The sequence below is a fragment of the Dendrobates tinctorius genome, unplaced genomic scaffold, assembly GCF_039654945.1.
Source record: "Dendrobates tinctorius isolate UK_male_01 unplaced genomic scaffold, ASM3965494v1 ptg000048l, whole genome shotgun sequence".
Classification (NCBI taxonomy): domain Eukaryota; kingdom Metazoa; phylum Chordata; class Amphibia; order Anura; family Dendrobatidae; genus Dendrobates; species Dendrobates tinctorius.
In genome coordinates this window covers 13,788,679-13,812,869 of record NW_027361716.1, presented here as the reverse complement: position 1 = coordinate 13,812,869, position 24,191 = coordinate 13,788,679, and the positions used below count along the sequence as shown (strand labels likewise).

The window sequence follows — 24,191 nt, the reverse complement described above, 5'->3', positions numbered from 1 at the left end:
GTGGAACCTCTGGCTCGGGCAGATCCAAAGGCTCAAAAAATTTGGGAACCGGAGTACCTCTACTTTTGGTGTGAGCACATTCCAAACCACGCTCCGAAAAACGGAGGTCGATACGGGAGGAGATGGCGATTAATTCCTCCAGAGTGGTAGGGATCTCTCTAGTGGAGAGAGCATCCTTCACGTGCTCAGCTAGGCCTCTCCAAAAAACCAGGATAAGTACCTTGTCAGACCACTCTAACTCAGACGCCAGTGTCCGAAAACGGACGGCGTATTGACTCACCGAGAGTGAGCCTTGAGACAAGGCAAGTAATTGGAGTGAGATATCGTGTGTAACCCGAGGACCGAGAAACACCTGCTTGATAGCGGTAAGCAGATTAGCCGCGGTCCAAACATCCGGGTCACCACGCTCCCAAAGTGGCGTCGCCCATTCCAGCGCCTTGCCCGACAGTAGGGAGATAATAAAGGCCACCTTGGCCCGTTCTGTAGGGAATTGTGCAGCCAGCAGCTCCAGATGGATTGAGCACTGGCTGATAAAATCCCTACAGGAGGTGCCATCCCCAGAATATTTCTCAGGTAACGGGAGGCGGGTAACTGTCAGCGCAAGGGCGGACATGCGAGCCACCGCGTCCGTAAGTGCCTGAACAGCAGCATCCATGGCCTGCGAAGCTGCGAGGGCCCTCTCAAGGGTAGTCAAGCGAGCCTCGAGCTGTCGCACGCATTGCACGAGTTGCTGCTGATCTGCCATTTAGCCAGACCCTGGCGCTAGTATTATGTTACGACGGCGGAACACGCTTAAAAAATATAAAATAAACATGTTCGCCGCCCGGGGTCCACCGTGCGGCAGGTGAAATAACAGCTGCTAAAATGGCAGAACACAGGGACGATAATGTGCCCAAGGTTTAACTGCACCTGGTGCACAAAAGTAGCTTTGTTGAGGTCACAGAGCTGCACATGAAAAGTAATGCAGAAGCAGGCTGTTTCACAGACAGAGCTGCAAGCAAAACAAAAATACAAAGAACGCTGAGTCTGTATCAGCTTCACAGACCATCAGCGGCACATGTGCGGTAGTCAGGGATCGGAGTAGTTCAAGACAACACTACAACCGGATAGACATACCGTGGCAGACCGTGTGCATGGCGTCGCAACTGTGGATGCCAAAAACGACTGCAAGCGCGAATTTAGCAGGCGCAATGCAGAACGCTGACTGCTGTAACGAATGATGCTTGAGCGCGCTGGCGCTAGCGCAATACTGGCTGTCCCAATCACTCACACAAACGTAATATCCGAGGGAAGGGGTTTCATAATAAGTCATACACCAGACCAAGCATCCATCACCAAGCACACAGCAGCAAGTATAGAAAATACTAGCGCATGGCATAGCGGCCATGCGCACTCTTTATAGCGTACGGGACCTGCCGGAAATCTCCAGAGCCCCGAGCATAACCAAATCAGGAGCAGGACCTGAGCACCTGACTCCTGATCTCCAGTGAGAGCTTGTCCCTTGAGCATGCTCAGTAGCAGGGAAAAAGGACTTAGCCTCTGGAGACAAATGTGAGAATCTGGGTTACTGCATAAGCATACACTGACCCAGATTCCTAACACTCTCTTTCGGAAAGGTTTATCAGAGACCGTAAAAGATGTTATGGTGGGATTTCCTGTTCCCTCTGGTCTGGATGGCTCTATGTCATTAGCCATTCAAGTTGATCGGCGTCTACGTGAACGTAAAACTACACGGGAGGCGCTGCCACCTTTTGAACAAATGTCTGAACCTGTGCAATGTGATGGGGTTGTGTCTAGGGCGCAACGTCAGGAGTTTAGAAGGCGTAATAAGCTGTGTTTTTCTGTGGAGACGCCTCTCATACTATTTCTGTCTGCCCTAAACGAGAGAAACGTTTTGTACACACATTTGCTGTGGGCAGTGTACAACCTAAGTTCCTTTTGGCAATTACTCTGATCTGCTCATTGTCCACATTTTCCACTAAGGCTTTTGTGGATTCAGGAGCAGCTCTGAATCTGATGGATTTGGACTTTGCTAAACGTTGTGGTTTGTCCATGACGCCTCTGCAGACGCCTATTCCTTCGAGGGGTATTGATGCCACTCCTTTGGCGGAGAATAAACCTCAGTTTTGGACCCAGGTGATAATGCGAGTTGCCCAAGACCACCAAGAAAATTGAACATTTTTGGTGCTGCATAATTTGCATGATACTATTGTTCTGGGTTTCCCCTGGTTGCAAACTCATAACCCAGTTTTGGATTGGAAATCTGTGTCTGAGGTGAGTTGGGGTTGTCAGTGTGTTCTTAGGGTCGCTCCTGTTTTCTCCACCTCTCCTCAGTCTCATGATATTCCTGATTATCTGGCTGATTTCTCTGATGTTTTTAGTGAGAGTAAGTCTCCGTCTTTGCCTCCTCATAGGAGTTATGAATGTGCAATTGAGTTGATGCCTGGGTGTAAATTTCCCAAGGGTCGGCTTTTCAACTTATCTGTACCCGAACATGATGCTATGCGATCCTATATTAAGGAGTCGTTGGAGAAAGGTCATGTTAGACCATCCTCGTCACCTTTAGGCGCAGGTTTTTTTTTTGTGGCCAAGAAAGATGGTTCATTAAGACCGTGTATTGATTATCGTTCCCTTAGGCCTCTTTCACACTTCCGTTTTTTACAATCAGTCACAATCCGCCAGGTTTTGAAAAAAACGGATCCTCAATTTTCTTTTGAGGATCCGTTTTTTTCCCCATTGACTTGCATTAATGGCGGATTGTGACGGATTGCTGTCCGTTGCATCCGTTTTTTGTGAGGATCCGCCAAAAGTTGCTGTCCGTCACCATCCTCAAAGATTTCAAAACGGAGCTTGCAACGTTTTTTTCTCTGGCGGATCCTCCAGGCACTGATTTAACCCGAAATTCTTTCTGGGTGCCGGACGAAATTCTCTCTCTCTCTCTCTCCTTCCCGGCCAGCAGTTCCTTTATATTTCCTCATTTTCAGGATCCGTCTGAAAACGGATCCTGTGCCATCCGTTCGCATCAGTTCAGAACGGATCCGCTTCTCTGACTTTTTGGCGGATTTGAACTGATGCTAAAAAACTGAAGTGTGAAAGAGGCCTTAACAAAATGACGGTTAAATATCAGTACCCGTTACCTCTGATGTCTGATTTATTCTCCAGCGTTAAGAGTGCATGCTGGTTTACTAAGCTTGACCTCAGGGGGGTGTATAATCTTATTCGCATCAAGCACGGGGATGAATGGAAGACGGCGTTTAATACTCCGGAGGGACATTTTGAGTACCTGGTGATGCCTTTTGGGCTCTCTAATGCCCCTTCTGTCTTCCAGTCCTTTATGAATTATATTTTCCGAGACTTTGTGGATACGTTTTTGATCATCTATCTGGATGATATTTTGATCTTTTCTAGTGATTGGGATTCCCATGTGGAACATGTCCGGACTGTGTTCCGGATTTTGAGGGAGAATTCCCTGTTTGTTAAGGGATCGAAATGCCTCTTGGGTGTACAGAGGATTTCATTTTTGGGATTTATCTTGTCTCCATCGACTATTGAAATGGACCCGGCCAAGGTACAGGCCATTTATGATTGGGTTCAGCCTACTTCTTTGAAGGCTCTCCAGGAGTTTTTGGGTTTTGCTAATTTCTATCGTAAATTTATAGGTAATTTTTCTAGTATTGTCAAACCACTGACTGATCTGACCAAGAAGGGAGCTGATGTGCTGAATTGGTCTAATGAGACTGTCTCAGCATTTCAGGAGCTTAAGCGGAGATTTACTTCAGCTCCAGTTTTACGGCAACCTGATGTCTCACTTCCATTTCAAGTGGAGGTAGACGCTTCTGAGATTGGTGCAGGAGCTGTTTTGTCCCAAAAAGACACGGTGACTTCTAAGATGAATCCCTGTGCCTTCTTTTCTCGAAAGTTCTCCCCATCTGAACGCAACTGTGACGTGGGGAATCGGGAATTGCTGGCCATGAAATGGGCATTTGAGGAGTGGAGACATTGGTTGGAGGGAGCTAGACATCAATTTGTGGTCCTCACCGATCACAAGAATCTGATTTATCTGGAGTCGGCCAAATGCTTGAATCCTAGACAGGCTAGATGGGCCTTGTTTTTCATGCGTTTTAATTTTGGGTCTCTTTTCTTCCGGGCACTAAGAATGTTAAGGCAGACGCCCTTTCTAGGAGTTTCTTTGCTGATTCTCTTAATGTGACCGAGCCTACTACTATCCTAGGTGAGGAGGTAGTTCTTTCTGCCATTTCGCCCGATTTGAGACGCGCCCTGGAGGAATTTCAGGAGGATAGGCCTGAGCGTTGCCCTATGGGAAGATTGTATGTTCCTGACCAGTGGAGAAAAAGAGTGAAGTCTGAAGTCCATTGCTCCGCATTGGCTGGTCATCCAGGTATTTTTGGTACCAGAGAAATTGGTGAGTCGGTCGTTTTGGTGGCCTGCCTTGTCTAGTGATGTCAGGAATTTTGTACAGTCCTGTGGAACTTATCGGTATAAACCCTGTTCTCGTTCTAGTGGGTTGCTGATGCCCCTGCCGGTGCCCAAGAGGCCATGGACCCATATCTCAATGGATTTTATTTCTGATCTTTCTGTCTCTCAGAGAATGACTGTTATCTGGGTGATTTGTGATAGATTTTCGAAGATGGTCCATCTTGTACCACTCCCAAAGTTGCCATCTTCTGCTGTGAGTTGGTACCCTTGTTTTTACAACAGGTGGTTCGGTTATACGGGATTCCTGAGAACAGTGTCCGATAGAGGGGTCCAGTTTGTTTCCAGATTCTGGAAAGCCTTTTGTTCCAGTCTGGGAGAGAACAAACCAGACCCTGGAGTCTTATTTAAGATGTTTTATATCTGCTGATCAAGATGATTGGGTCTCATTTTTGCCCTTGGCCGAATTTGCGCTGAACAATAGAGCTAGTTCTGCCACTCTGATGTCACCCTTTTTCTGTAATTTTGGGTTTCATCCTCGATTCTCTTCAGGGCAAGTGGAATCTTCATCTTGCCCAGGTGTGGACACTGTGGTTGTGAGAATGCAGCAGATATGGGACCAAGTGGTGGATAAGTTGTCACTCTCTCAGGAAAAGGCCCAGCGTTTTTCCAACCGGCATAGGACCATTGGTCCCCGGTTTAAAGTGGGTGATATGGTTTGGTTGTCGTCTAAGAATATTCCTATGAAGGTTGCATCTCCAAAATTTAAGCCAAGATTTATTGGACCTTATAAGATTTTGGAGATTCTTAATCCTGTTTCTTTTCGATTGGCTCTTCCAGTTACGTTAAAAATCCATAACGTATTTCACAAGTCACTGTTGAAGAGGTTTGTTGAGCCAGTAGTTCCTGTGGCGGCACCTCCTGACCCTGTATTGGTTAAAGGCAATGTGGAATATGAGGTAGAGAAAATATTGGATTCTCGTTTGGTTAGACGGAGAGGAGACTCCAGTATTTGGTCAAATGGAAGGGTTATGGCCAGGAGGATAATTCTTGGGTCTCTGCCTCTGATATTCATGCCAATAAATTGGTTCGTGCTTTTCACCGGGCCCATCCTGATCGGCCTGTTGGCATGAATGAGGGTTCGGTGACCCCTCCTCAAGGTGGGGTAGTGTTGTGAACTCATTTTCTGCTCCACCAGTTGAGAGTTCTCCTTCCGTTCTCCCTCTGGTGGTGACAGGAGGTAGTGAGGTTGGTTTAATTGGTAGTGATCTGCCACCTGATGAGGAGGATAACGATTGGATCTCTGGAGTATCAGACTGGATATAAGACAGCCGACGCCCTATCCTGGTGCTGGTGATTCAGTCTGCTTCTCAGGTCTTGGACTTCAGCTCTGTTCCAGTCTTCTCAAGTTAAGTTTGTTTTTGCTATTGTTCACACTTGCTCTTGTTGGTCAATTCAGTTTTTTGTGGTCAGCCAGCCCCTGCTGGGGTTGTGCTGAATTTCCACTCCTATTTATCTGGATTTGCCTTTTGGTCCCTTATTAGACTGGCCTCTTTTTGCTCTGTCTCAGAATATTTCAGAGTGCTGATATAGTGGGGGAAGTCTAATGACTTCAGGGTTAATTTTGCTATCAGGATTGTTGGACATTATTTTGGTAGGGTTTTTTGCAGATTGCAGACAGTGTCTTTCCTTTCCTGTCCTTTCTAGTTAGTCGGGCCCCATCGTTTGCTCAGCCTATTTTTCTGCCTTTGTTTGTGTTTTCATCTTGTTTCACCGTCAATACATGTGGGGGGCTGTCTTTCCTTTGGGGTCTGCTCTGGGGCAGTTAGTTTTCCTCTTTTCCTGCTTTAGGCTGATGTAGCTCTCCGGTTGTGACGAGGCGTCTAGGATCATCGTAGGTACGCTCCACGACTGCTGCTAGTTGTGTGGTAAGATCAGGGATCTGCAATCTGCATAGTTACCAACCTCTCTGGTTTTCTGAGACTTGGCTTGTGTTGCTTTTTCCTCCTCGGTGACCCATTCATAACAGATATGCCTTGCACTCAACATCATCCTCTATTCAGTCTGTGCAATATTAGCAGACTGAAGAAGCTGGTGGTGAAAATACAAGTCATGTATTTGTGTTTTTGACTACACATATCTCCAGGACTGACACAAGAAACATGTGTCAGTAATGGAGCTATGTGGTGGCAAAAACACAAAGTGTACGGTGCAGTGTGTGTACGGCGCAGTGTGTGTAGGCGGCGAAAGACACATTAATCAAACAGTATTAGGGGAAACCAGATTTTGACATTTATTTAAAAAAAACAAAAAACAGGTTTTATTGGGAATGACCTTTGGGGGAAGATGGTTGCAAGTTGGGGGTGTGGAGAGACGAGGAACGGCTTAAAGGGGAGGAAGGGGTTCGAGGGGAAGGGGCAACAAAATTAGTGGGAGAAGGGAGCTCAGGGATGGAACTGGAGGCAGGGTGAGAGACAGTGTAAGGAGAGGGGGGAGGGACAGACAGAGTTTTTGGCTTTTTGTGTTTCCTTTGTCCCGGTGTGTCCTGCCTGGACCTTCTGGCACTGTGTGAGCACCTTGAAGTGCTTTACTGCCTGGAGCTGGTGAACCTTGCCTGGCTTTCCACAAAAATAGAATGGGGGTCACCCCTCTGCTGCTGCTCGGTGGTGGCAGTGCTGGTCCATGCCACGGTGGCGGTGCTCCATGCATGAGTAGCGATGGCGGTGATGGTGCTCCATACATGAGTAGCGGTGGCGGTGCTCCATGCAGGAGTAGCGGTGGCGGTGCTCCATGCAGGAGGAGCGTTAGCGGTGGTGGTGCTCCAAGCAGGAGGAACGGTGGCGGTGCTCCCAGCAGGAGGAGTGGTGGCGGTGCTCCGAGCAGGAGTGGTGGCGGCGGTGGTGGTCCAGGCAGGCGTGGTGGTGGCGGTGGTGGTCCAGACAGGAGCAGCGCTTGCCATGGTGGTGGCAGTGGAGTGTCCAGCAGCATTCGGCCTTGGGGTGGTGTAGTGGTGTCCGGCTTGGCTTGGAATGCAGGTGGCCGTGCAGTGGTATGCAGCAGAAGTCGGTAGTGAGGTGAAGCGAGTCAGTGGTGGCACAATTGGAAATGACACCACTGACTGCTGCACGTACTGACTCTGCTGCATAGCCTGCAAGAAAGCAGTGTTGCAGGCCTGCATCACAGTCAGCTGGAGATCTGGACTAAGGTGTTCCGCCATGGCCCGTTCAATTTGGTGGAAAAAATGGTGTGCTGGTCTGTTCAGGTCGGCTTCCAGACGGCCAAGGCGATTGTCGAAAGCCTGGAAGCGGTGTTCCATGAGGGTAAAACCGCTTTCCACTCTGTCTGACAGCACCTTGAGGCCATTCTGAAAGACCGAGCTCAAGTGAAGGAACTCGGGCATGACATTCCTGTCCGAGGCCCTCTGCCGCTGGCGGAAAGTGCTCGCAAAACCAGTGGCAGAGACCTGGGACAGGCGAACACTTGATTGACCAGATTCCTTGTCTCCAGCTGTCTGTGGTGCTGACCTGCAAGATGCTTCTTGGCTGTCGGATGGCTGGGATGGGTCCGAGGTCGTTCGATGAAGGACCGCTCCAGGGACAGGTTGCTGCTCCAGGTGCTGTGAAAAGAAAAGAAAAACATTACTATCATGCATTTACAATGCAGTGTGACCTTGAGAAAGACACATCTTTGTGTCGATACGCGTGGGTCCTAGGTTCCACAAAACCCAGCTGTGTGCTTCCACTTGGGGTCCACCAGGTATCATGATTGCAGGCAGGGGAGATTTTTGTCTATGCCTCCAGGGCTCCTGTGCTGGTAATATGCTCTGACTATCTGCTGTGAGGTAATATTGGCTGCAGCAATTTGAATGTCCTAGGGTGTATGGTAATAGAGCTTGAAGTACCATTAATAATATTTGCTGATGGTTCCCTGTGTAAGCGTGCGTCTAGCACATTTTGTATGTCTATGATAGTATTGTTAACAGCATGCATACAGGTATCAGTACTTGAAATATTGTAATATAATAATATATATCTCTATGTAGTGGGACTTCATTAATTAATGAGCATTTGCACTTTTGTATTTTGTCTGGGGTTTTGGAACCTTAAATATTGAATTGTATTTGATTATGACCCAATTTTCTTTGTTCACTTTCTAATGTCTGTTTTTGCACAGACTTTTTAATTGTTTTTAACCATGTGTTTGTATGTAGTGGTTGCTGGAATTAAATAAAATATATATTTTTGCATTATAAATATTGGTGGTGATCCCTATAGTTGTTGCATTTACTTTTTCTTGGTCTGCTTCTATATAGTCCTATATGCATTGGGAGATCCCACATACGATATCATTTGAGATGGTGCCCGTTTACCCTATTGTGTTTTTGTTCTGGTCCTTGCAGCAGCACCACTGCGACCCTGGCCCTCCTGACGAACATCCCTGTTGAAGCGGTCCTTCATCGAGCGCCAACGGGTTCTGACTTTGTTCACTGTGGGAAAAAGAAAAAAAAAAAAATTAGACAATGCACTTTTGTCCAGGATAACACAAATGTGTGAGATGCTAGAAAATCACTTGCATCACACACACTTGTGTTATCACGGCCTAGGTGACTGCCGCATCACACAGCAATACAATAGACAATGCACTATTGGCCAGGATAAAACAAATAATTGTGATGCTAGAAAATCACTAGCATCACACACACTTGTGTTATCACGGCCAAGGTGACTGCCGCATCACACAGCAATACAATAGACAATGCACTATTGGCCAGGATAACACAAATGTGTGTGATGCTAGAAAATCACTTGCATCACACACACTTGTGTTATCACGGCCTAGGTGACTGCCGCATCACACAGCAATACAATAGACAATTGTGATGGACTCAGCTCCTGCTGAGCCCATTTTTTGAGTGGACCCTCTTGGTCGTGGCACCCACCCACCGAGGGCGAGCTGACCTTGTGAGAATCCACCCCCTATACAGGGAGTATCAGGGGCAAGACCAAAGGGGTGAGCCACCACGACTGCTGGGACCAGACGGCTGGCTCAGGGGACACTATGGGAGTGTCTGATGACCAGGGACAAGCAGGAAGCAAGACAAGACAAAACGTAAGTGCAAGGTATCTTCATTAAGATCTTCAGGATTACATTCAGTGCAAACGTGAAAACAAGCAAAACGTGCAAGGTGCGCGCGTGGGCACGCCAAGGTCCATAGCATAGTATGTGCCAGGTGGCAAGCCTAGGTACAGGTAAAGGCACAATGGCATCAGACTCCGGACCGCTGGTGACGATCGACATGATCAAGGCATCAGGCTGCGGACATCAGCTCCGGACATCAGGCCGCAGTCATCCAGCTTACGATCTCTGGCAGCGATCGACAGGTTCCGGACATCCGGCAGGCAAACCAGGGTTCAGGCAAGGAGGCACGACAGATATCCAGGCATGGTGCGTGTTAGGGAACACGCCAAGGTCCAAGGCTAGGTGCAAGACAAGATGCGTGTGTAGGGGACACGCCAGGGTTCAAGGCTAAGTGCGTGTGTAGGGGACACGCCAGGGTTCAAAGCGAGGTGCAAAGCAAGGTGCGTGTGTAGGGGACACGCCAGGGTTCAGAGCAAGGTGCATGTGTAGGGGACACGCCAGGGTTCACAAAACGAGACAGGGTGCGTGTGTAGAGATACGCCAAAGCACAAGGTACAAGACAGAGTGCGTGAGACACACCAAGGCACAAGGTACGAGACAGAGTCCTGCGCGTGCAAAGAGACACGCCAGGGTACAAGGTACAAGACAGAGTGCGTGTGTAGAGACACGCCAAAGCACAAGGTAGAAGACAGAGTGCGTGTGTAGACACACGCCAAGGTCAGGGTTCAAGGCAGGGTGCGTGCTAGGAGCCACGCCAGGGTTCAAGGCAGGGTGCGTGCTAGGAGCCACGCCAGGGTTCAAGGCAGGGTGCGTGCTAGGAGCCACGCCAGGGTTCAAGGCAGGGTGCGTGCTAGGAGCCACGCCAGGGTTCAAGGCAGGGTGCGTGCTAGGAGCCACGCCAGGGTTCAAGGCAGGGTGCGTGCTAGGAGCCACGCCAGGGTTCAAGGCAGGGTGCGTGCTAGGAGCCACGCCAGGGTTCAAGGCAGGGTGCGTGCTAGGAGCCACGCCAGGGTTCAAGGCAGGGTGCGTGCTAGGAGCCACGCCAGGGTTCAAGGCAGGGTGCGTGCTAGGAGCCACGCCAGGGTTCAAGGCAGGGTGCGTGCTAGGAGCCACGCCAGGGTTCAAGGCAGGGTGCGTGCTAGGAGCCACGCCAGGGTTCAAGGCAGGGTGCGTGCTAGGAGCCACGCAAGGGTTCAAGGAAGGGCTGCGTGCTAGGAGCCACGCAGGGACGCACACCTCACTGGCCAATGCACACGGCTGTAACGCCAGCACGCACCCTGCCTTGAACCCTGACCTTGGCGTGTCTCTACACACGCACTCTGTCTTCTACCTTGTGCTTTGGCGTGTCTCTACACACGCACTCTGTCTTGTACCTTGTACCCTGGCGTGTCTCTTTGCACGCGCAGGACTCTGTCTCGTACCTTGTGCCTTGGCGTGTCTCACACGCACTCTGTCTTGTACCTTGTGCTTTGGCGTGTCTCTACACATGCACCCTGTCTCGTTTTGTGAACCCTGGCGTGTCCCCTACACACGCACCTTGTCTTGCACCTTGGACCTTGGACCTTGGCGTGTTCCCTAACACGCACCATGCCTGGATATCTGTCGTGCCTCCTTGCCTGAACCCTGGTTTGCCTGCCGGATGCCCGGAACCTGCCGATCGCTGCCAGAGATCGTAAGCTGGATGACTGTGACCTGATGTCCGGAGCTGATGTCCGCAGCCTGATGCCTTGATCATGTCGATCGTCACCAGCGGTTCGGAGTCCGATGCCATTGTGCCTTTACCTGTACCTAGGCGTGCCACCTGGCACGTAGCATGCTATGGACCTTGGCGTGCCCACGCACGCACCTTGCACATTTTGCTTGTTTTCACTTTTGCACTGAATGTGATCCTGAAGATCTTAATGAAGATACCTTGCACTTACCTCTGGTCTTGTCTCGTTTCCTGCTTGTCTCTGGTCGTCAGACACTCCCATAGTGTCCCCCTGAGCCGGCCGTCTGGTCCCAGCAGTCGTGGTGGCTCACCCCCTTGGTCTTGCCCCTGACACTCCCTGTATAGGGGGTGGATTCTCACAAGGTCAGCTCGCCCTCGGTGGGTGGGTGCCACGACCCAGAGGGTCCACTCAAAAAATGGGCTCAGCAGGAGCTGAGTCCATCACAACAATGCACTGTTGGCCATGATAACACAAATGTGTGTGATGCTAGAAAATCACTAGCATCACACATAAAGAACTTGTGTTATCACGGCCAAGGTGACTGCTGCATCACACAGCATTGAAATACTTCCGAAAATCCTTGCGGACCCGGGGAGAGGCGTTGTCCCAGTCATCCATCAGCGCTGCGGCCACCTCATTCCACTGCAGCCGGGTCACCACATGGTCCGCGTGCTGTGGATCACAGCTGTCCCACAACGGGACTCGCTCCTGGACCAAGTTGATTAGGGCGTCGTCGTCCAGGGCCATTTCTTCGTCCCGTTGTGGAGCCTAGAAAAAAAAGAAAAACATTATAATCTTGGAAAGATTTGGAAACGAAAAAGATAGAAAAAGATATAGAAAAGAAGCAAGATTGAAGATGAAAAACAGGACAGAAAAAAAGGCAGGGGGGGAAAAAAAAAAAAAAAAAAAAGGACATTCACAGTCAGTCTATACTTACAGGCCGTCTCCCCACCCGCACTAGGCTTGGCTGCTCCTGCTGTTCGTCCTCCGAAACCGTGGCCGCTGAGGTCTGAAAAAGAACAAAAATTACATTTGTAGATGCAGCAGCGAATACTTACCTAAAATGTAGGGCAGGAAGGTACTCATTTCACGCTCTGCTTGGGCCAGTTCACCACGGGCCAGTGTATATTCATCCCCAGTAGACATGCTGCAATGAAAAAAAAAAGACATTAGTACATAATAAATTTAAAAAAGGACAGGCACACATTAGGTTTAGAATACTCACATTCTTGAAGTTGCTGCTTCGCTCCAAATTTCTGAATGATATTGTCTCTTCCAGGCTGTCTGTAGAGTAGTGTTCTGCCAGTGCAAACACATTCTTTTATCTACACTACCCCCAAACAATGTTTCTTTGTGTAGGAGGTGGTTTAAACCAGTGTCTAGACATGTTTACTCAAAAATCGCATACGATCAAAAGCGCAGGTGTGCACATGTCCATGCGCACGCATGCGACCCCATAGACTGTAATGTGTTATTTTGGCGCATTCCGTGCGCACGCGATCACATGCGTTTTTTTTAATGAGGTTGGGCCGAGCAAAAAATGCAACATGTTGCGTTTAGCGAGTCTCCGCTCACACCTGGAAAAAGTGCATGTGCACGAAATCTTAGATGAACGCGTGCAAGCACTAGACCATGCGCCCGCCATGTTAATCATAGGGGCGCATGGCGCATGCGACCGACAGCGCACGATGCGCTACGTGAAAAACCGCTAATGTGAAACCAGCCTAATCCGGATGTAATCCAGCAAGTGGAAACATACCCTTACAGTCCTCATTGGTGCTTTTTCTTGAATGGTTCTCTTGTTGCCTTGCTAAAGCCCAACTGATGGAAGTGTAATAACCTAACTATAGGTTATTATACGTGGGGCTGTCTAACACCTTGTTTCCATCCTCTTTATGGCCTCTACATACATATATACTACACATATTTTTTACACTTGAGCAGTTCAAGGTTTGTTGTTGGGTCCGACTATTTGCATGTGATTCTCTACAGGTCTTGGGGATGCCCATTTTTGGTTTTCAATACTATTTGATTTTATATATATTACTAGCTGAAGATCCCGGCGTTGCCCGAGCATAGTAACTAACTACGGTTAGTTATAACAAATTATAATGATAATAATATAGATTATATATATATATATATATATATATATATATATATATATATATATATATATATATATATATATATATATATATATATATATATATAAAGCTGAGTGTATAGCCCCATCCACTCCGCATAGCCACATTCACTATAATATCCCACATCATCCCGTCAGACAGAGCTACCGGACTACTACCCCTAATATTCCACATCATCCCGTCAGAGCCACCGGACCACTACCCCTAATATCCCACATCATCCCATCACAGCAGCCGCCGGACTACTACCCCTAATATCCCACATCATCCCATCAGCCAGAGCCACCAAACAGCTACCACTAATATCCCACATCATCCCGTCAGCCAGAGCCACCGGACTACTACCCCCAATATCCCATATCCTCCCGTCAGCCAGAGCCACCAGACTACTACTCCTAATCATCCCGTCAGCCTGGGGTCAGAACCAGATTGCTGAGTGGAATGGCCCTATCTTCCACACCGGAGATCCCTTTAAGAGGGGCCTGGGGTCAGTACCAAAGCGCAGAGTGGAATTGCCCTGACTTCCATACCAATGAACCCTTTAATACAGTGTTCCCCAACTCCGGTCCTCAAGAGCCACCAACAGGTCATGTTTTCAGGATTTCCTTAGTATTGCTCAGGTGTTTGAATTCTTGTCTGTCCAGGTGATGCAATTATCACCTGTGCAATACTAAGGAAATCCTGAAAACATGACCTGTTGGTGGCTCTTGAGGACCGGAGTTGGGGAACACTGCTTTAATAGAAGCCTGGGGTGAGAATCAGAGCACTAAGGGATTTACCCTAACTTCCATACCAGAGATCCCTTTAAGAGAGGCCTGGGGTCAGTACCAAAGCGCAGAGTGGATTTACCCTCACTTCCATACCGGGGATCCCTTTAAGAGGGGCCTGGGGTCAAAACCAAAGCGCTGGATGGATTTGCCCCAACTTCCATACCAATGATCCTTTTAAGAGAGGCCTGGGGTCAGTATCAGAGCGCTGAGGGATTTGCCCTAACTTCCAGACCTCAGATCCCTTTAAGAGGGAAGATGTGCCTATGGGATGGAGGTCGTGTCATGGGGATATAGGCAGGGAGGGGGTGATTCATTTCTGTCATATGCTCTCTGCTCCATTCTGGGGGGCAGACAATGGCTGGGAGCTTATGTTTGCGGGGATGCTAGATTTCTGCCACCATGTCAGTGTCTGCTGAGGTGTTGTCATGTGGGAAAACTGTTGCTCATAGCAACCAATCACAGCTCAGCTTCTTTTAACAGCGCTGGTAAAATGAAAGATGCTTCATGATTGGTTGGTGATACACACTTACCCACACATTCAATTTTTTTTATATATATATATATATATATATATATATATATATATATATATATATATATATTGTGGCAGGGCTAAGGGTCGTGTAATTGATGGGAGATATGTGTCTCATAAATGGCTTATCTCCATAATGTAAGGCAGAAGTAAAGCATACCAGATATTGTTATTGTTTTTGTTTGAAGGACCTGTGGTGAGGTCACAGTCATGTGACCAGTCAGCTGCTGGGAACGTGGGTGTGGCTACAGCCTTATAATGTGACCTGCTCCTGAACCAGGGAGCTGTATGTGGGGAGGACTACACCTCCCAGCATGTGCTGAGACTCGCGGTCTGAGTCTGCAACCACGAAGGTTTATGTTTTGTTTGCCTAAGCTAGAGGCTATTTTTGGTGATACGCTGTTTTATGGTTTATGACAGAAATAAACCTCATGAACTTTGGAAGAACCGGTCTCCTGATTGTCTCCCGCTGCACCTGAGCGAGTCACATCCCCACAATATATATATATATACCGTGAAGGTGAACGGTCGAGCAGTAATGGCGCTTCTGGACTCCGGGAGCTTGGTGACCCTTGTGAGGGCCAGTTTTCCTCTAAACATACTCCCGGGTAAAAAGATTGGTGTTCGGTGCATACATGGCGATGCAAAGGACTACCCTATGGCTAGGGTGAAGATTGAAACGGCGCATGGCACCGAGTCGCATGAAGTTGGCGTTGTTCGAGACTTGTTGCATCCCATAATTATTGGCCGGGATTTCTGTCTGTTTTGGGATCTGTGGGGGATGGGTTCTGAGTGTGCTAGCAAGAGCAGGGAACCAATCCACCCCACTGAGGTATCGCCACCACCAGAGGCAGACGAGTTCCCTTTATGTGTCCTTGTTGGGGATGAAGAGGAAGGGTCCCCTGTACCTGACATCCTGGAGTTAGGGGTGGCCGGGGAGAATTTTGGGACTGCCCAACATAGGGACCCCACACTAAGGGAAGCCTTTAACAATGTCACCGTCATTAATGGGGTTGCACAAGAGCCGGGAGCAGACACAAGGTTTCCCCATTTTATGTTGAGTGGGGAATTGTTGTACCGGGTCACGAAAATAAGGGAGGAGGTGGCAGAGCAGTTAATAGTACCAGGCCCCTATAGACGAAAAGTGTTGGACATGGCCCATTCACACATCTTGGGGGGACACCTGGGGGTGGAAAAAACCCAGGAACGGATCGTACAGAGGTTCTATTGGCCTGGGTGTCACCGGGAAATAGTAAACTATTGCAGGTCCTGCCCGACATGTCAGTTAACTGCCCCCACATCTCATTTTCGGAACCCTCTTGTGCCACTGCCCATTATTGAGGTGCCATTTGAGAGAATTGCCATGGACTTGGTCGGTCCCTTAGTTAAATCAGCTCGGGGCCATCAGTATATATTAGTCATCCTGGACTATGCCACACGCTATCCTGAGGCCATTCCCCTGAGAAACTCCTCTGCGAAGAGTATAGCCCGTGAGCTGGTCCATGTGTTTTCCCGGACGGGTTTGCCGAAGGAGATCCTGACCGACCAGGGGACACCTTTTATGAGCAAGGTGATGAGAGAATTGTGCAGAGTCTTGCAAATTTCCCAGCTGAGGACTTCAGTGTACCATCCACAGTCAGATGGCCTTGTTGAGAGGTTTAACAAGACCCTGAAGAGCATGCTGAGAAAAGTCATAGAGGAAGATGGTAGAGACTGGGATTGTCTCTTACCGTATTTACTGTTTTCTGTCCGTGAAGTTCCCCAGGCCTCCACGGGGTTCTCCCCCTTCGAGCTTCTCTACGGCCGGCATCCGCGAGGTCTCCTAGATATAGCCAAGGAAACCTGGGAAGCCGAAGTCACGCCCCACAGAAGCGTCATTGAGCATGTGGCACTGATGCAGCAGAGGGTTGCGAAGGTGATGCCCATTGTTAAAGAACATCTCCGCCAGGCACAAGAGGCTCAGGCCAGGGTCTACAACAGGTCAGCCAGAGTGAGGCAGTTCAATCCGGGAGACCGAGTTCTCGTGCTAATACCGACGGTGGAAAGTAAGTTCTTGGCCAAGTGGCAAGGGCCATATGAGGTGGTGGAGAAACTGGGAGACGTAAACTACAAGATCCACCAACCCGGAAGACGGAAGCCATACCAGGTTTACCATGTTAACCTTATCAAGCCGTGGCAAGATAGAGAGCCAGCGGTAACTCCGTGCTTGCTGGGCAACCTAGAAGGGGAGGTTGGAGCTGTTACCATAGCGGAGACTCTATCGAAGGCCCAGAAGCAACAGTGCCGGGAGTTACTCCAGAAAAACCGCGACCTGTTCTCAGAGTTGCCGGGGTGCACGAAGGTGGTGGAGCACGAAATTCTGACCGAGCCACATGTGCGGGTGAACGTGAAACCATATCGTATTCCTGAGGCCCGGCGAGAGGTAATCTCCAAGGAGGTGCAGCGTATGTTGAAGCTCGGGGTCATTGAGGAATCCAAGAGCGGCTGGTCGAGCCCGATTGTCCTGGTCCCAAAACCTGATGGTGAATGGAGGTTCTGCAACGATTACCGGAAGCTGAATGAGGTCTCCAAGTTCGACGCTTATCCCATGCCACGCGTTGATGAGCTCATCGAGAGACTTGGACCTGCCAGGTACATAACCACTTTGGATCTGACCAAGGGATATTGGCAGATCCCCATGGCACAGGAAGCCAAGGAGAAGACGGCATTCTCCACACCAGACGGGTGCTTCCAGTATGTCCGGATGCCGTTTGGCCTACAGGGAGCTCCAGCAACCTTCCAGAGGGCGATGGATAGAATCCTTGCACCTCATAAGCTATACGCTGCCGCATACCTGGATGATATCGTCATCTTTACCCCGGACTGGGAGACTCACCTGGAAAAGGTCCAAGCAGTGTTTGACGCTCTAAGAGAGGCGGGGTTTACAATAAACCCGAAGAAGTGTGCCTTGGGGAGAGAAGAAGCCAAGTACCTCGGATATGTAGTGGGGCGTGGCGAGATCAAACCCCAAATCAATAAAGTGGAGGCAATTCAAACATGGCCGAGACCTCTGTCAAAGAAGCAAGTTAAAGCCTTCCTGGGGATTGTGGGATATTACAGGAGGTTTATCCCAAACTTCGCCACAATGGCTGCACCTCTAACTGATCTGCTTAAAGGGACAAAGTCAGTGATGGTCAGCTGGTCCGAAGAAGCAGAGTCAGCCTTCCAAGAAATGAAGGGAGCTCTTTGTAAGCAGCCCGTTTTGGTGGCCCCAGACTTTAAACGTGAATTTGTCCTCCAGACAGATGCCTCAGATGTCGGGGTAGGAGCTGTCCTTTCCCAAGAGATACGTGGGGAGGAGCATCCTGTTCTCTACTTGAGTAGGAAGTTGACTTCTTGTGAGAGAAATTACTCAGTTGTAGAGAAGGAGTGTTTGGCCATAAAATGGGCAGTGGACACATTACGGTACTACCTGGTGGGACGGAAGTTTAGGTTAATATCCGACCATGCCCCACTCAGGTGGATGAGGGAAACCAAGGGCAAGAATGCTAGGGTCACCCGCTGGTTCTTAGCCCTACGAGACTTCAGTTTCCATGTAGAGCATAGGGCCGGGAAGCTACATGGGAATGCCGATGCCCTCTCCAGAATCCCTTGCCTGGTAGGTGAAAGTGCCAAGCCCCACGGCTTTAGGCAGAGGGGGGAGGTATGTGGCAGGGCTAAGGGTCGTGTAATTGATGGGAGATATGTGTCTCATAAATGGCTTATCTCCATAATGTAAGGCAGAAGTAAAGCATACCAGATATTGTTATTGTTTTTGTTTGAAGGACCTGTGGTGAGGTCACAGTCATGTGACCAGTCAGCTGCTGGGAACGTGGGTGTGGCTACAGCCTTATAATGTGACCTGCTCCTGAACCAGGGAGCTGTATGTGGGGAGGACTACACCTCCCAGCATGTGCTGAGACTCGCGGTCTGAGTCTGCAACCACGAAGGTTTATGTTTTGTTTGCCTAAGCTAGAGGCTATTTTTGGTGATACGCTGTTTTATGGTTTATGACAGAAATAAACCTCATGAACTTTGGAAGAACCGGTCTCCTGATTGTCTCCCGCTGCACCTGAGCGAGTCACATCCCCACAATATATATATATATATATATATATATATATATATATATATATATATATATATATATATATATATATATATATATATGTGTTCTTTATTTTTGTTTACTTATAGTATCTAATATTTTGTATACTGTATGTTTTCAACTGGTACTTGATTTATATTGCCAGAGTTGCCCAAACAGGGACAGTCCCATTTATATACGTCCCTTTATGCACATATTCCCACATCTCACTCTACCCCTCCACCAGCCTATCCATCAATGTCAATGGCTGCTCGCTTTCCCCAGTCCCGCACGCTCGGTGCCTTGGGGTGATCGACTCTGCCCTCTCTTTCAAACCACATATCCAAGCCCTTTCCTCGTCCTGCCACCTCAAACTAAAAAATATTTCCAAGATCCGCGCATTCCTCAACCATGAAATCCCAAAAACAATAGTGCACTCCCTTATCTCCCGCCTCGACTACTGCAACCTCCTACTCTCTGGCCTCCCCTCCAGCACTCTGGCACCACTCCAGTCCATCCTACACTCTGCTGCTCGACTAATCCACCTGTCTCCCCGCTATTCCCCAGCCTCCTCCCTATGCCAGGCCCTTCACTGGCTTCCTATTGCCCAGAGGCTCAAGTTCAAAACCCTAACCATGACATACAAAGCCATCCACAACCTGTCTCCTCCATACATCTGTGACATGGTCTCCCAGTACCTACCCGCACGCAACCTTCATTCCTCTCAAGATCTCCTTCTCTACTCCCCCCTTAGCTCTTCTTCCCATAACCGCATACAAGACTTCTCCGATGCTTCCCCCATACTCTGGAACTCTCTACCCCAACACATCAGACTCTCACCAACAACGGAAACCTTCAAGAAGAACTGAAGACCCACCTGTTCCGACAAGCCTACAGCCTGCAATGATCCTCAGTCTACTGAACCACTGCACAACCAGCTCTACCCTCTCCTAGTGTATCCTCACCCATCCCTGTAGACTGTGAGCCCTCACGGGCAGGGTCCCCTCTCCTTCTGTACTTGTGTGCCCCTTGTCTTACACATGTTTATTATACTTGTCTATATTTCCCCTTTTTCACATGTAAAGCGCCATGGAATAAATGGCGCTATATAAATGTATAATAATAATATTATTATTATTATATATATTCAGCTGCGGCAAAAATTAAGAGACCACTGCACAATTTTATGAAAATCAGCTTCTCTACATGTCTGACAGCCATTCCATTCCAGTGTCAGTTGAATTTCAACCAGAGTACACCTCATTCTACTTAATGTGCTTCTGATTAGGTGATCACCTGAACAAAATCTTATTTAATGAAGGAAAGTATAAAAAAACCCTGCTGTGGTGTTCACAATCCTCTTGTAATAGGACAAGCTGGATGGCAAAACAAGTGCTAGGAATATCCCAAAAGTAATAGGAATAAAAAATAACTTTTAACCATGCCAAAGGAGATGAAAAGAAAAGTCTTGAGGGAGGAAAAGAAGAGCTCAATTCTGGCTTTACTAGCAGAGGGATACAGTGAGTGTCATGTTGCCTCCATCCTTAAAATTTCTAAGACGGCAGACCATTACAACAAGGTCAAGAAGTAGATATTTGGGACAACAAAGCTACAGACCCGGCAGAAGGCGAAAATGACTCTCCACTGACCGGGATGACCGTCATCTTATTCGAATGTCACTCAGCAACCGCAGAATGACATCAAGGGACCTACAAAAGGAATGGCAAATGGCAGCTGGGGTGAAGTGCATGGCAAGAACAGTTTGTAACAGGCTCCTAGAGACAGGGCTCAAGTCATGTAAAGCTAGAAAAAAGCCTTTCATCAATGAGAAGCAAAAGGAGAGGCAGGCTGAAGTTTGCCAAAGACCATAAGGATTGGACCATAGAAGACTGGAGTAAGGTAATCTTCTCTGATGAGTCTAATTTTCAGCTTTGCCCAACACCTGGTCATCTAATGGTTAGACGGAGACCTGGAGAGGCGTGCAAGCCACAGTGTCTTGCACCCACTGCGAAATTTGGTGGAGGAACGGCGATGATCTGGGGATGCTTCAGCAAGGCTGGAATTGGGCAGGTTAATCTTTGCGAAGGACGTATGAATCAAGCCGCATACAAGGTTATCCTGGAAAAACAGTTGATTCCTTCTGCTCAGGCAATGTTCCCCAGCTCTGAGGACTGTTTTTTCCAGCAGGACAATGCACGATGCCACACAGCTAGGTCAATCAATGTGTGGATGAAGGACCACCACATCAAATCCATGTCATGGCCAGCCCAATTTTCAGACCTGAATCTCATTGAAAACCTCTGCAATGTAATCAAGAGGAAGATGGATAGTCACAAGCCATCAAACAAAGAACTGCTTAAATTTTTGTACCAGGAGTCGCATAAGGTCACCCAAAAGCAGTGTGAAAGACTGGTGGAAAGCATGCCAAGATGCATGAAAGCTGTGATTAAAAATCATGGTTATTCCACAAAATATTGATTTCTGAACTCTTCCTGAGTTAAAACTTTAGTATTATTGTTTCTAAACTATTATGAACTTACTGTATTTCCTTAGCATTATTTGAGGTCTGCAAGCACTGTATTTTTTTGTCATTTTGACCATTTATCATTTTCTGAAAATACAAAATTTAGTGCTTGAAAATTCAAGTAGTCATCATATGCTAGCCAGAGGTACCCTATCTGCAGTGAGGTACCGGGATGAGATTTTCAGACCTATTGTGAGACCATATGCAGGTGCATTGTGCCCTGGGTTCCATCTGATACATGACAATGCTAGGCCTCATGTGGCTGAAGTGTGTCAGCAGTTCCTGCATGATGAAGGCACGGATACTATGGCCTGGCATGCCCATTCCCCAGACCTGAATCCAAACGAGCACATGTGGGACATCATGTCTTGTTCCATCTACCAACTCTATATTGCACCACAGACCAGGAGTTGACTGATGCTTTAATCCAGGTCTGGGAGGAGATCCCTCAGGAGAACATAAGCTGCCTCAACAGGATCATGCCCAGGCCTTGTAGGGAGGTCATACAGGCACATGGAGGCCACACACACTACTGAGTAAAATTTCCTTGTCTTGAGGCATTTTCACTGAAGTTGGATCAGCCTGTAATTTGATTTTCTACTTTAGTTTTATCACTCTAAATCAAGACCTCCATAGAATATTAATTTTGATTTACATTGATCATTTTTATGTTTTATTGTTCTCAACACATTCCATTATGTAATGAATAAAGATTTGCAACTGGAATATTTCATTCAGTACAAGTGGTATTTTAGTGCTCCCATTATTTTTTGAGAGGTGTGTTATTATTTACATTGATAGATAATAAATGCCTCAGACTGGATTACCCATTGAAGTTTTGAACAATTTGGGGTAAAATAAAATACATTCATGGCACAAACTATGCACAGATAAAGTTTGTTTTGTTGAAGATGATATCCCCAGGAACATCTGTGATCCTTTCCCATGGGAAGCAATTGACCCAGATTTTAATTTCATGTCATAAGCAAAATTGCAAGACGACAACTTTGCCAGGGAAAGACTTAGGCCGGGGTCACACTTGCAAGAAACTCGCACGAGTATCGCGTCTCAATACCCGGCTCTGCCGCCGCCACTCGGGACCGGAGTGTGCGGCTGCATGTATTTCTATGCAGCTGAGCGCTCCGGTCCAAGTGCCGGCGGCAGTGCTGGGTATTGAGACGCGATACTCGTGCGAGTTTCTCGCAAGTGTGACCGCAGCCTTAGTCAGAAACACATACATGTTTATTCAGATGTAAGGCCAATCGAGATTGCAAAACATATACGCTTGTACAGAGCGCCTCGACGTTCTTGATCACAGAGGAGAATGCTCAGTGGGTACAAACTCTATGAAGTCCATATGCCCTGATATGATGCTTCTAGTCTTTCCCTTAGGGCTCGCTGACACAAGCATATAACAAGCCCGAGTGCCATCTGATGTTTTATCGGATAGCACTCGCCCCAATCTTATACAATGGAGCAGCTGAGATCATAGATTTTTTTTTTCTCATGCCGATTTGGCATGAGAAAACAATAGAAGCATGGAAAAAGTGCATCTGAGAATCAGATTGCACGCACCCATATGGGTGTGACCAACATCGGACTGCACTCAGATGTCATGCAAGTGCATTCAGATGTTTGTGCAGAGATAATGGAGAAATTAAGTTCTCTATCTTCTCTGCACCCATGCTGCGAGTCTGTCATGCGAGAGAATCGCATCACAGGAAGATGACTCTTGGATCAAACTCTGACAATTTGAATCAAGTGTCATTAGCATAATCGTCCCGAATCGCTCACATGAGAGAATCTACGCCAGTGCTACATCAAAGTTATCAGCACTATAAAACCATCATGTCCTCCCTGTTTTATGACAACAAAAGTGGCACTGACCTATGAGGAGAAGTGTTCCCACAGCAAGACCACCACCTGTGGAAGAGAAGGAGAAACAGCAATATAAGACAGCTAAATAACAACCTATCTTCATATTATACAGGGTGGGCCATTTATATGGATAGACCTGGGTGGGCCATTTATAAAGTAGGATCCAAAAGGGCTGACTTGAAAATGGCCGCCATGGTCACCACCCATCTTGAAAAGTTTTCCCCCTCCCATATACTAATGTGCCACAAACAGGAAGTTGATATCACCAACCATTCCCATTTTATTTAGGTGTATCCATATACATGGCCCTCCCAGGTGTATCCATATAAATGGCCCACCCTGTAGAACAGACCAATATCTCATGATGCCGGAAGTCAGGTCTTCAGATCTCAACCCAAATGGCCAGAGAAGAGAAGTCCACCTTCCAGGGGATCCTCTTAATGTCTAGAATGCGGAGACCTGTTAGGCCTCTTTCACACTTCAGTTTTTTGCATCAGTTCAAATCCGCCAAAAAGTCAGACAAGCGGATCCGTTCTTAACTGATGTGAACGGATGGCACAGGATCCGTTTTCAGACGGATCCTGAAAATGAGGAAATTTAAAGGAAACGCAGGGAGAGGGAGAGGGAGAGAGAGAGTTGTCCGGCACCCAGAAAGAATTTCGGGTTAAATGAGTGTCTGGAGGATCCGCCAGAGAAAAAAACGTTACAAGCTCCGTTTTGAAATCTTTGAGGATGGTGACAGACAGCAACTTTTGGCGGATCCTCAAAAAAAAAACGGATGCAACGGACAGCAATCCGTCACAATCCGCCATTAATGCAAGTCAATGGGGAAAAAAAACGGATCCTCAAAAAAAAAAAATTGAGGATCCGTTTTTTTCAAAACCTGGCGGATTGTGACTGATTGTAAAAAACTGAAGTGTGAAAGAGGCCTTAGTAGTCTACACCTGGGG

At 47.8% G+C, this 24,191-nt stretch overlaps 2 protein-coding genes across 5 annotated transcripts in view; both read right to left on the bottom strand.

Annotated features, from left to right (window-relative positions):
- The window catches only part of ELP4 (elongator acetyltransferase complex subunit 4), a 527,861-nt gene that overhangs the window by 491,457 nt on the left and 12,213 nt on the right, over nucleotides 1–24,191 (bottom strand). For all 4 annotated transcript variants that reach the window (XM_073576300.1, XM_073576302.1, XM_073576301.1 and 1 more), the window contains exon 2: nucleotides 23,251–23,286. In XM_073576300.1, coding sequence (XP_073432401.1) covers nucleotides 23,251–23,286 — 36 coding nt within the window. The remainder of the gene's footprint in view (nucleotides 1–23,250; nucleotides 23,287–24,191) is intronic.
- Nucleotides 6,704–9,253, bottom strand: LOC141090234 (uncharacterized). The gene is made up of 2 exons (XM_073576299.1): nucleotides 8,804–9,253; nucleotides 6,704–8,050 (listed from the first exon to the last, which is right to left on the bottom strand). The coding sequence occupies exons 1-2, from the start codon at nucleotides 8,867–8,869 to the stop codon at nucleotides 7,022–7,024; spliced, it is 1,095 nt and encodes a 364-aa protein (XP_073432400.1). The 5' UTR covers nucleotides 8,870–9,253; the 3' UTR covers nucleotides 6,704–7,021.

Excerpts from the sequence above, each read along its gene's own strand:
- LOC141090234 (XM_073576299.1), bottom strand. The coding sequence starts at position 8,869 with ATGTTCGTCAGGAGGGCCAGGGTCGCAGTGGTGCTGCTGCAAGGACCA. Across the intron at positions 8,051-8,803 it reads CAGAACAAAAACACAATAGG|CACCTGGAGCAGCAACCTGT; the intron begins GTAAACGGGCAC and ends TTCTTTTCACAG.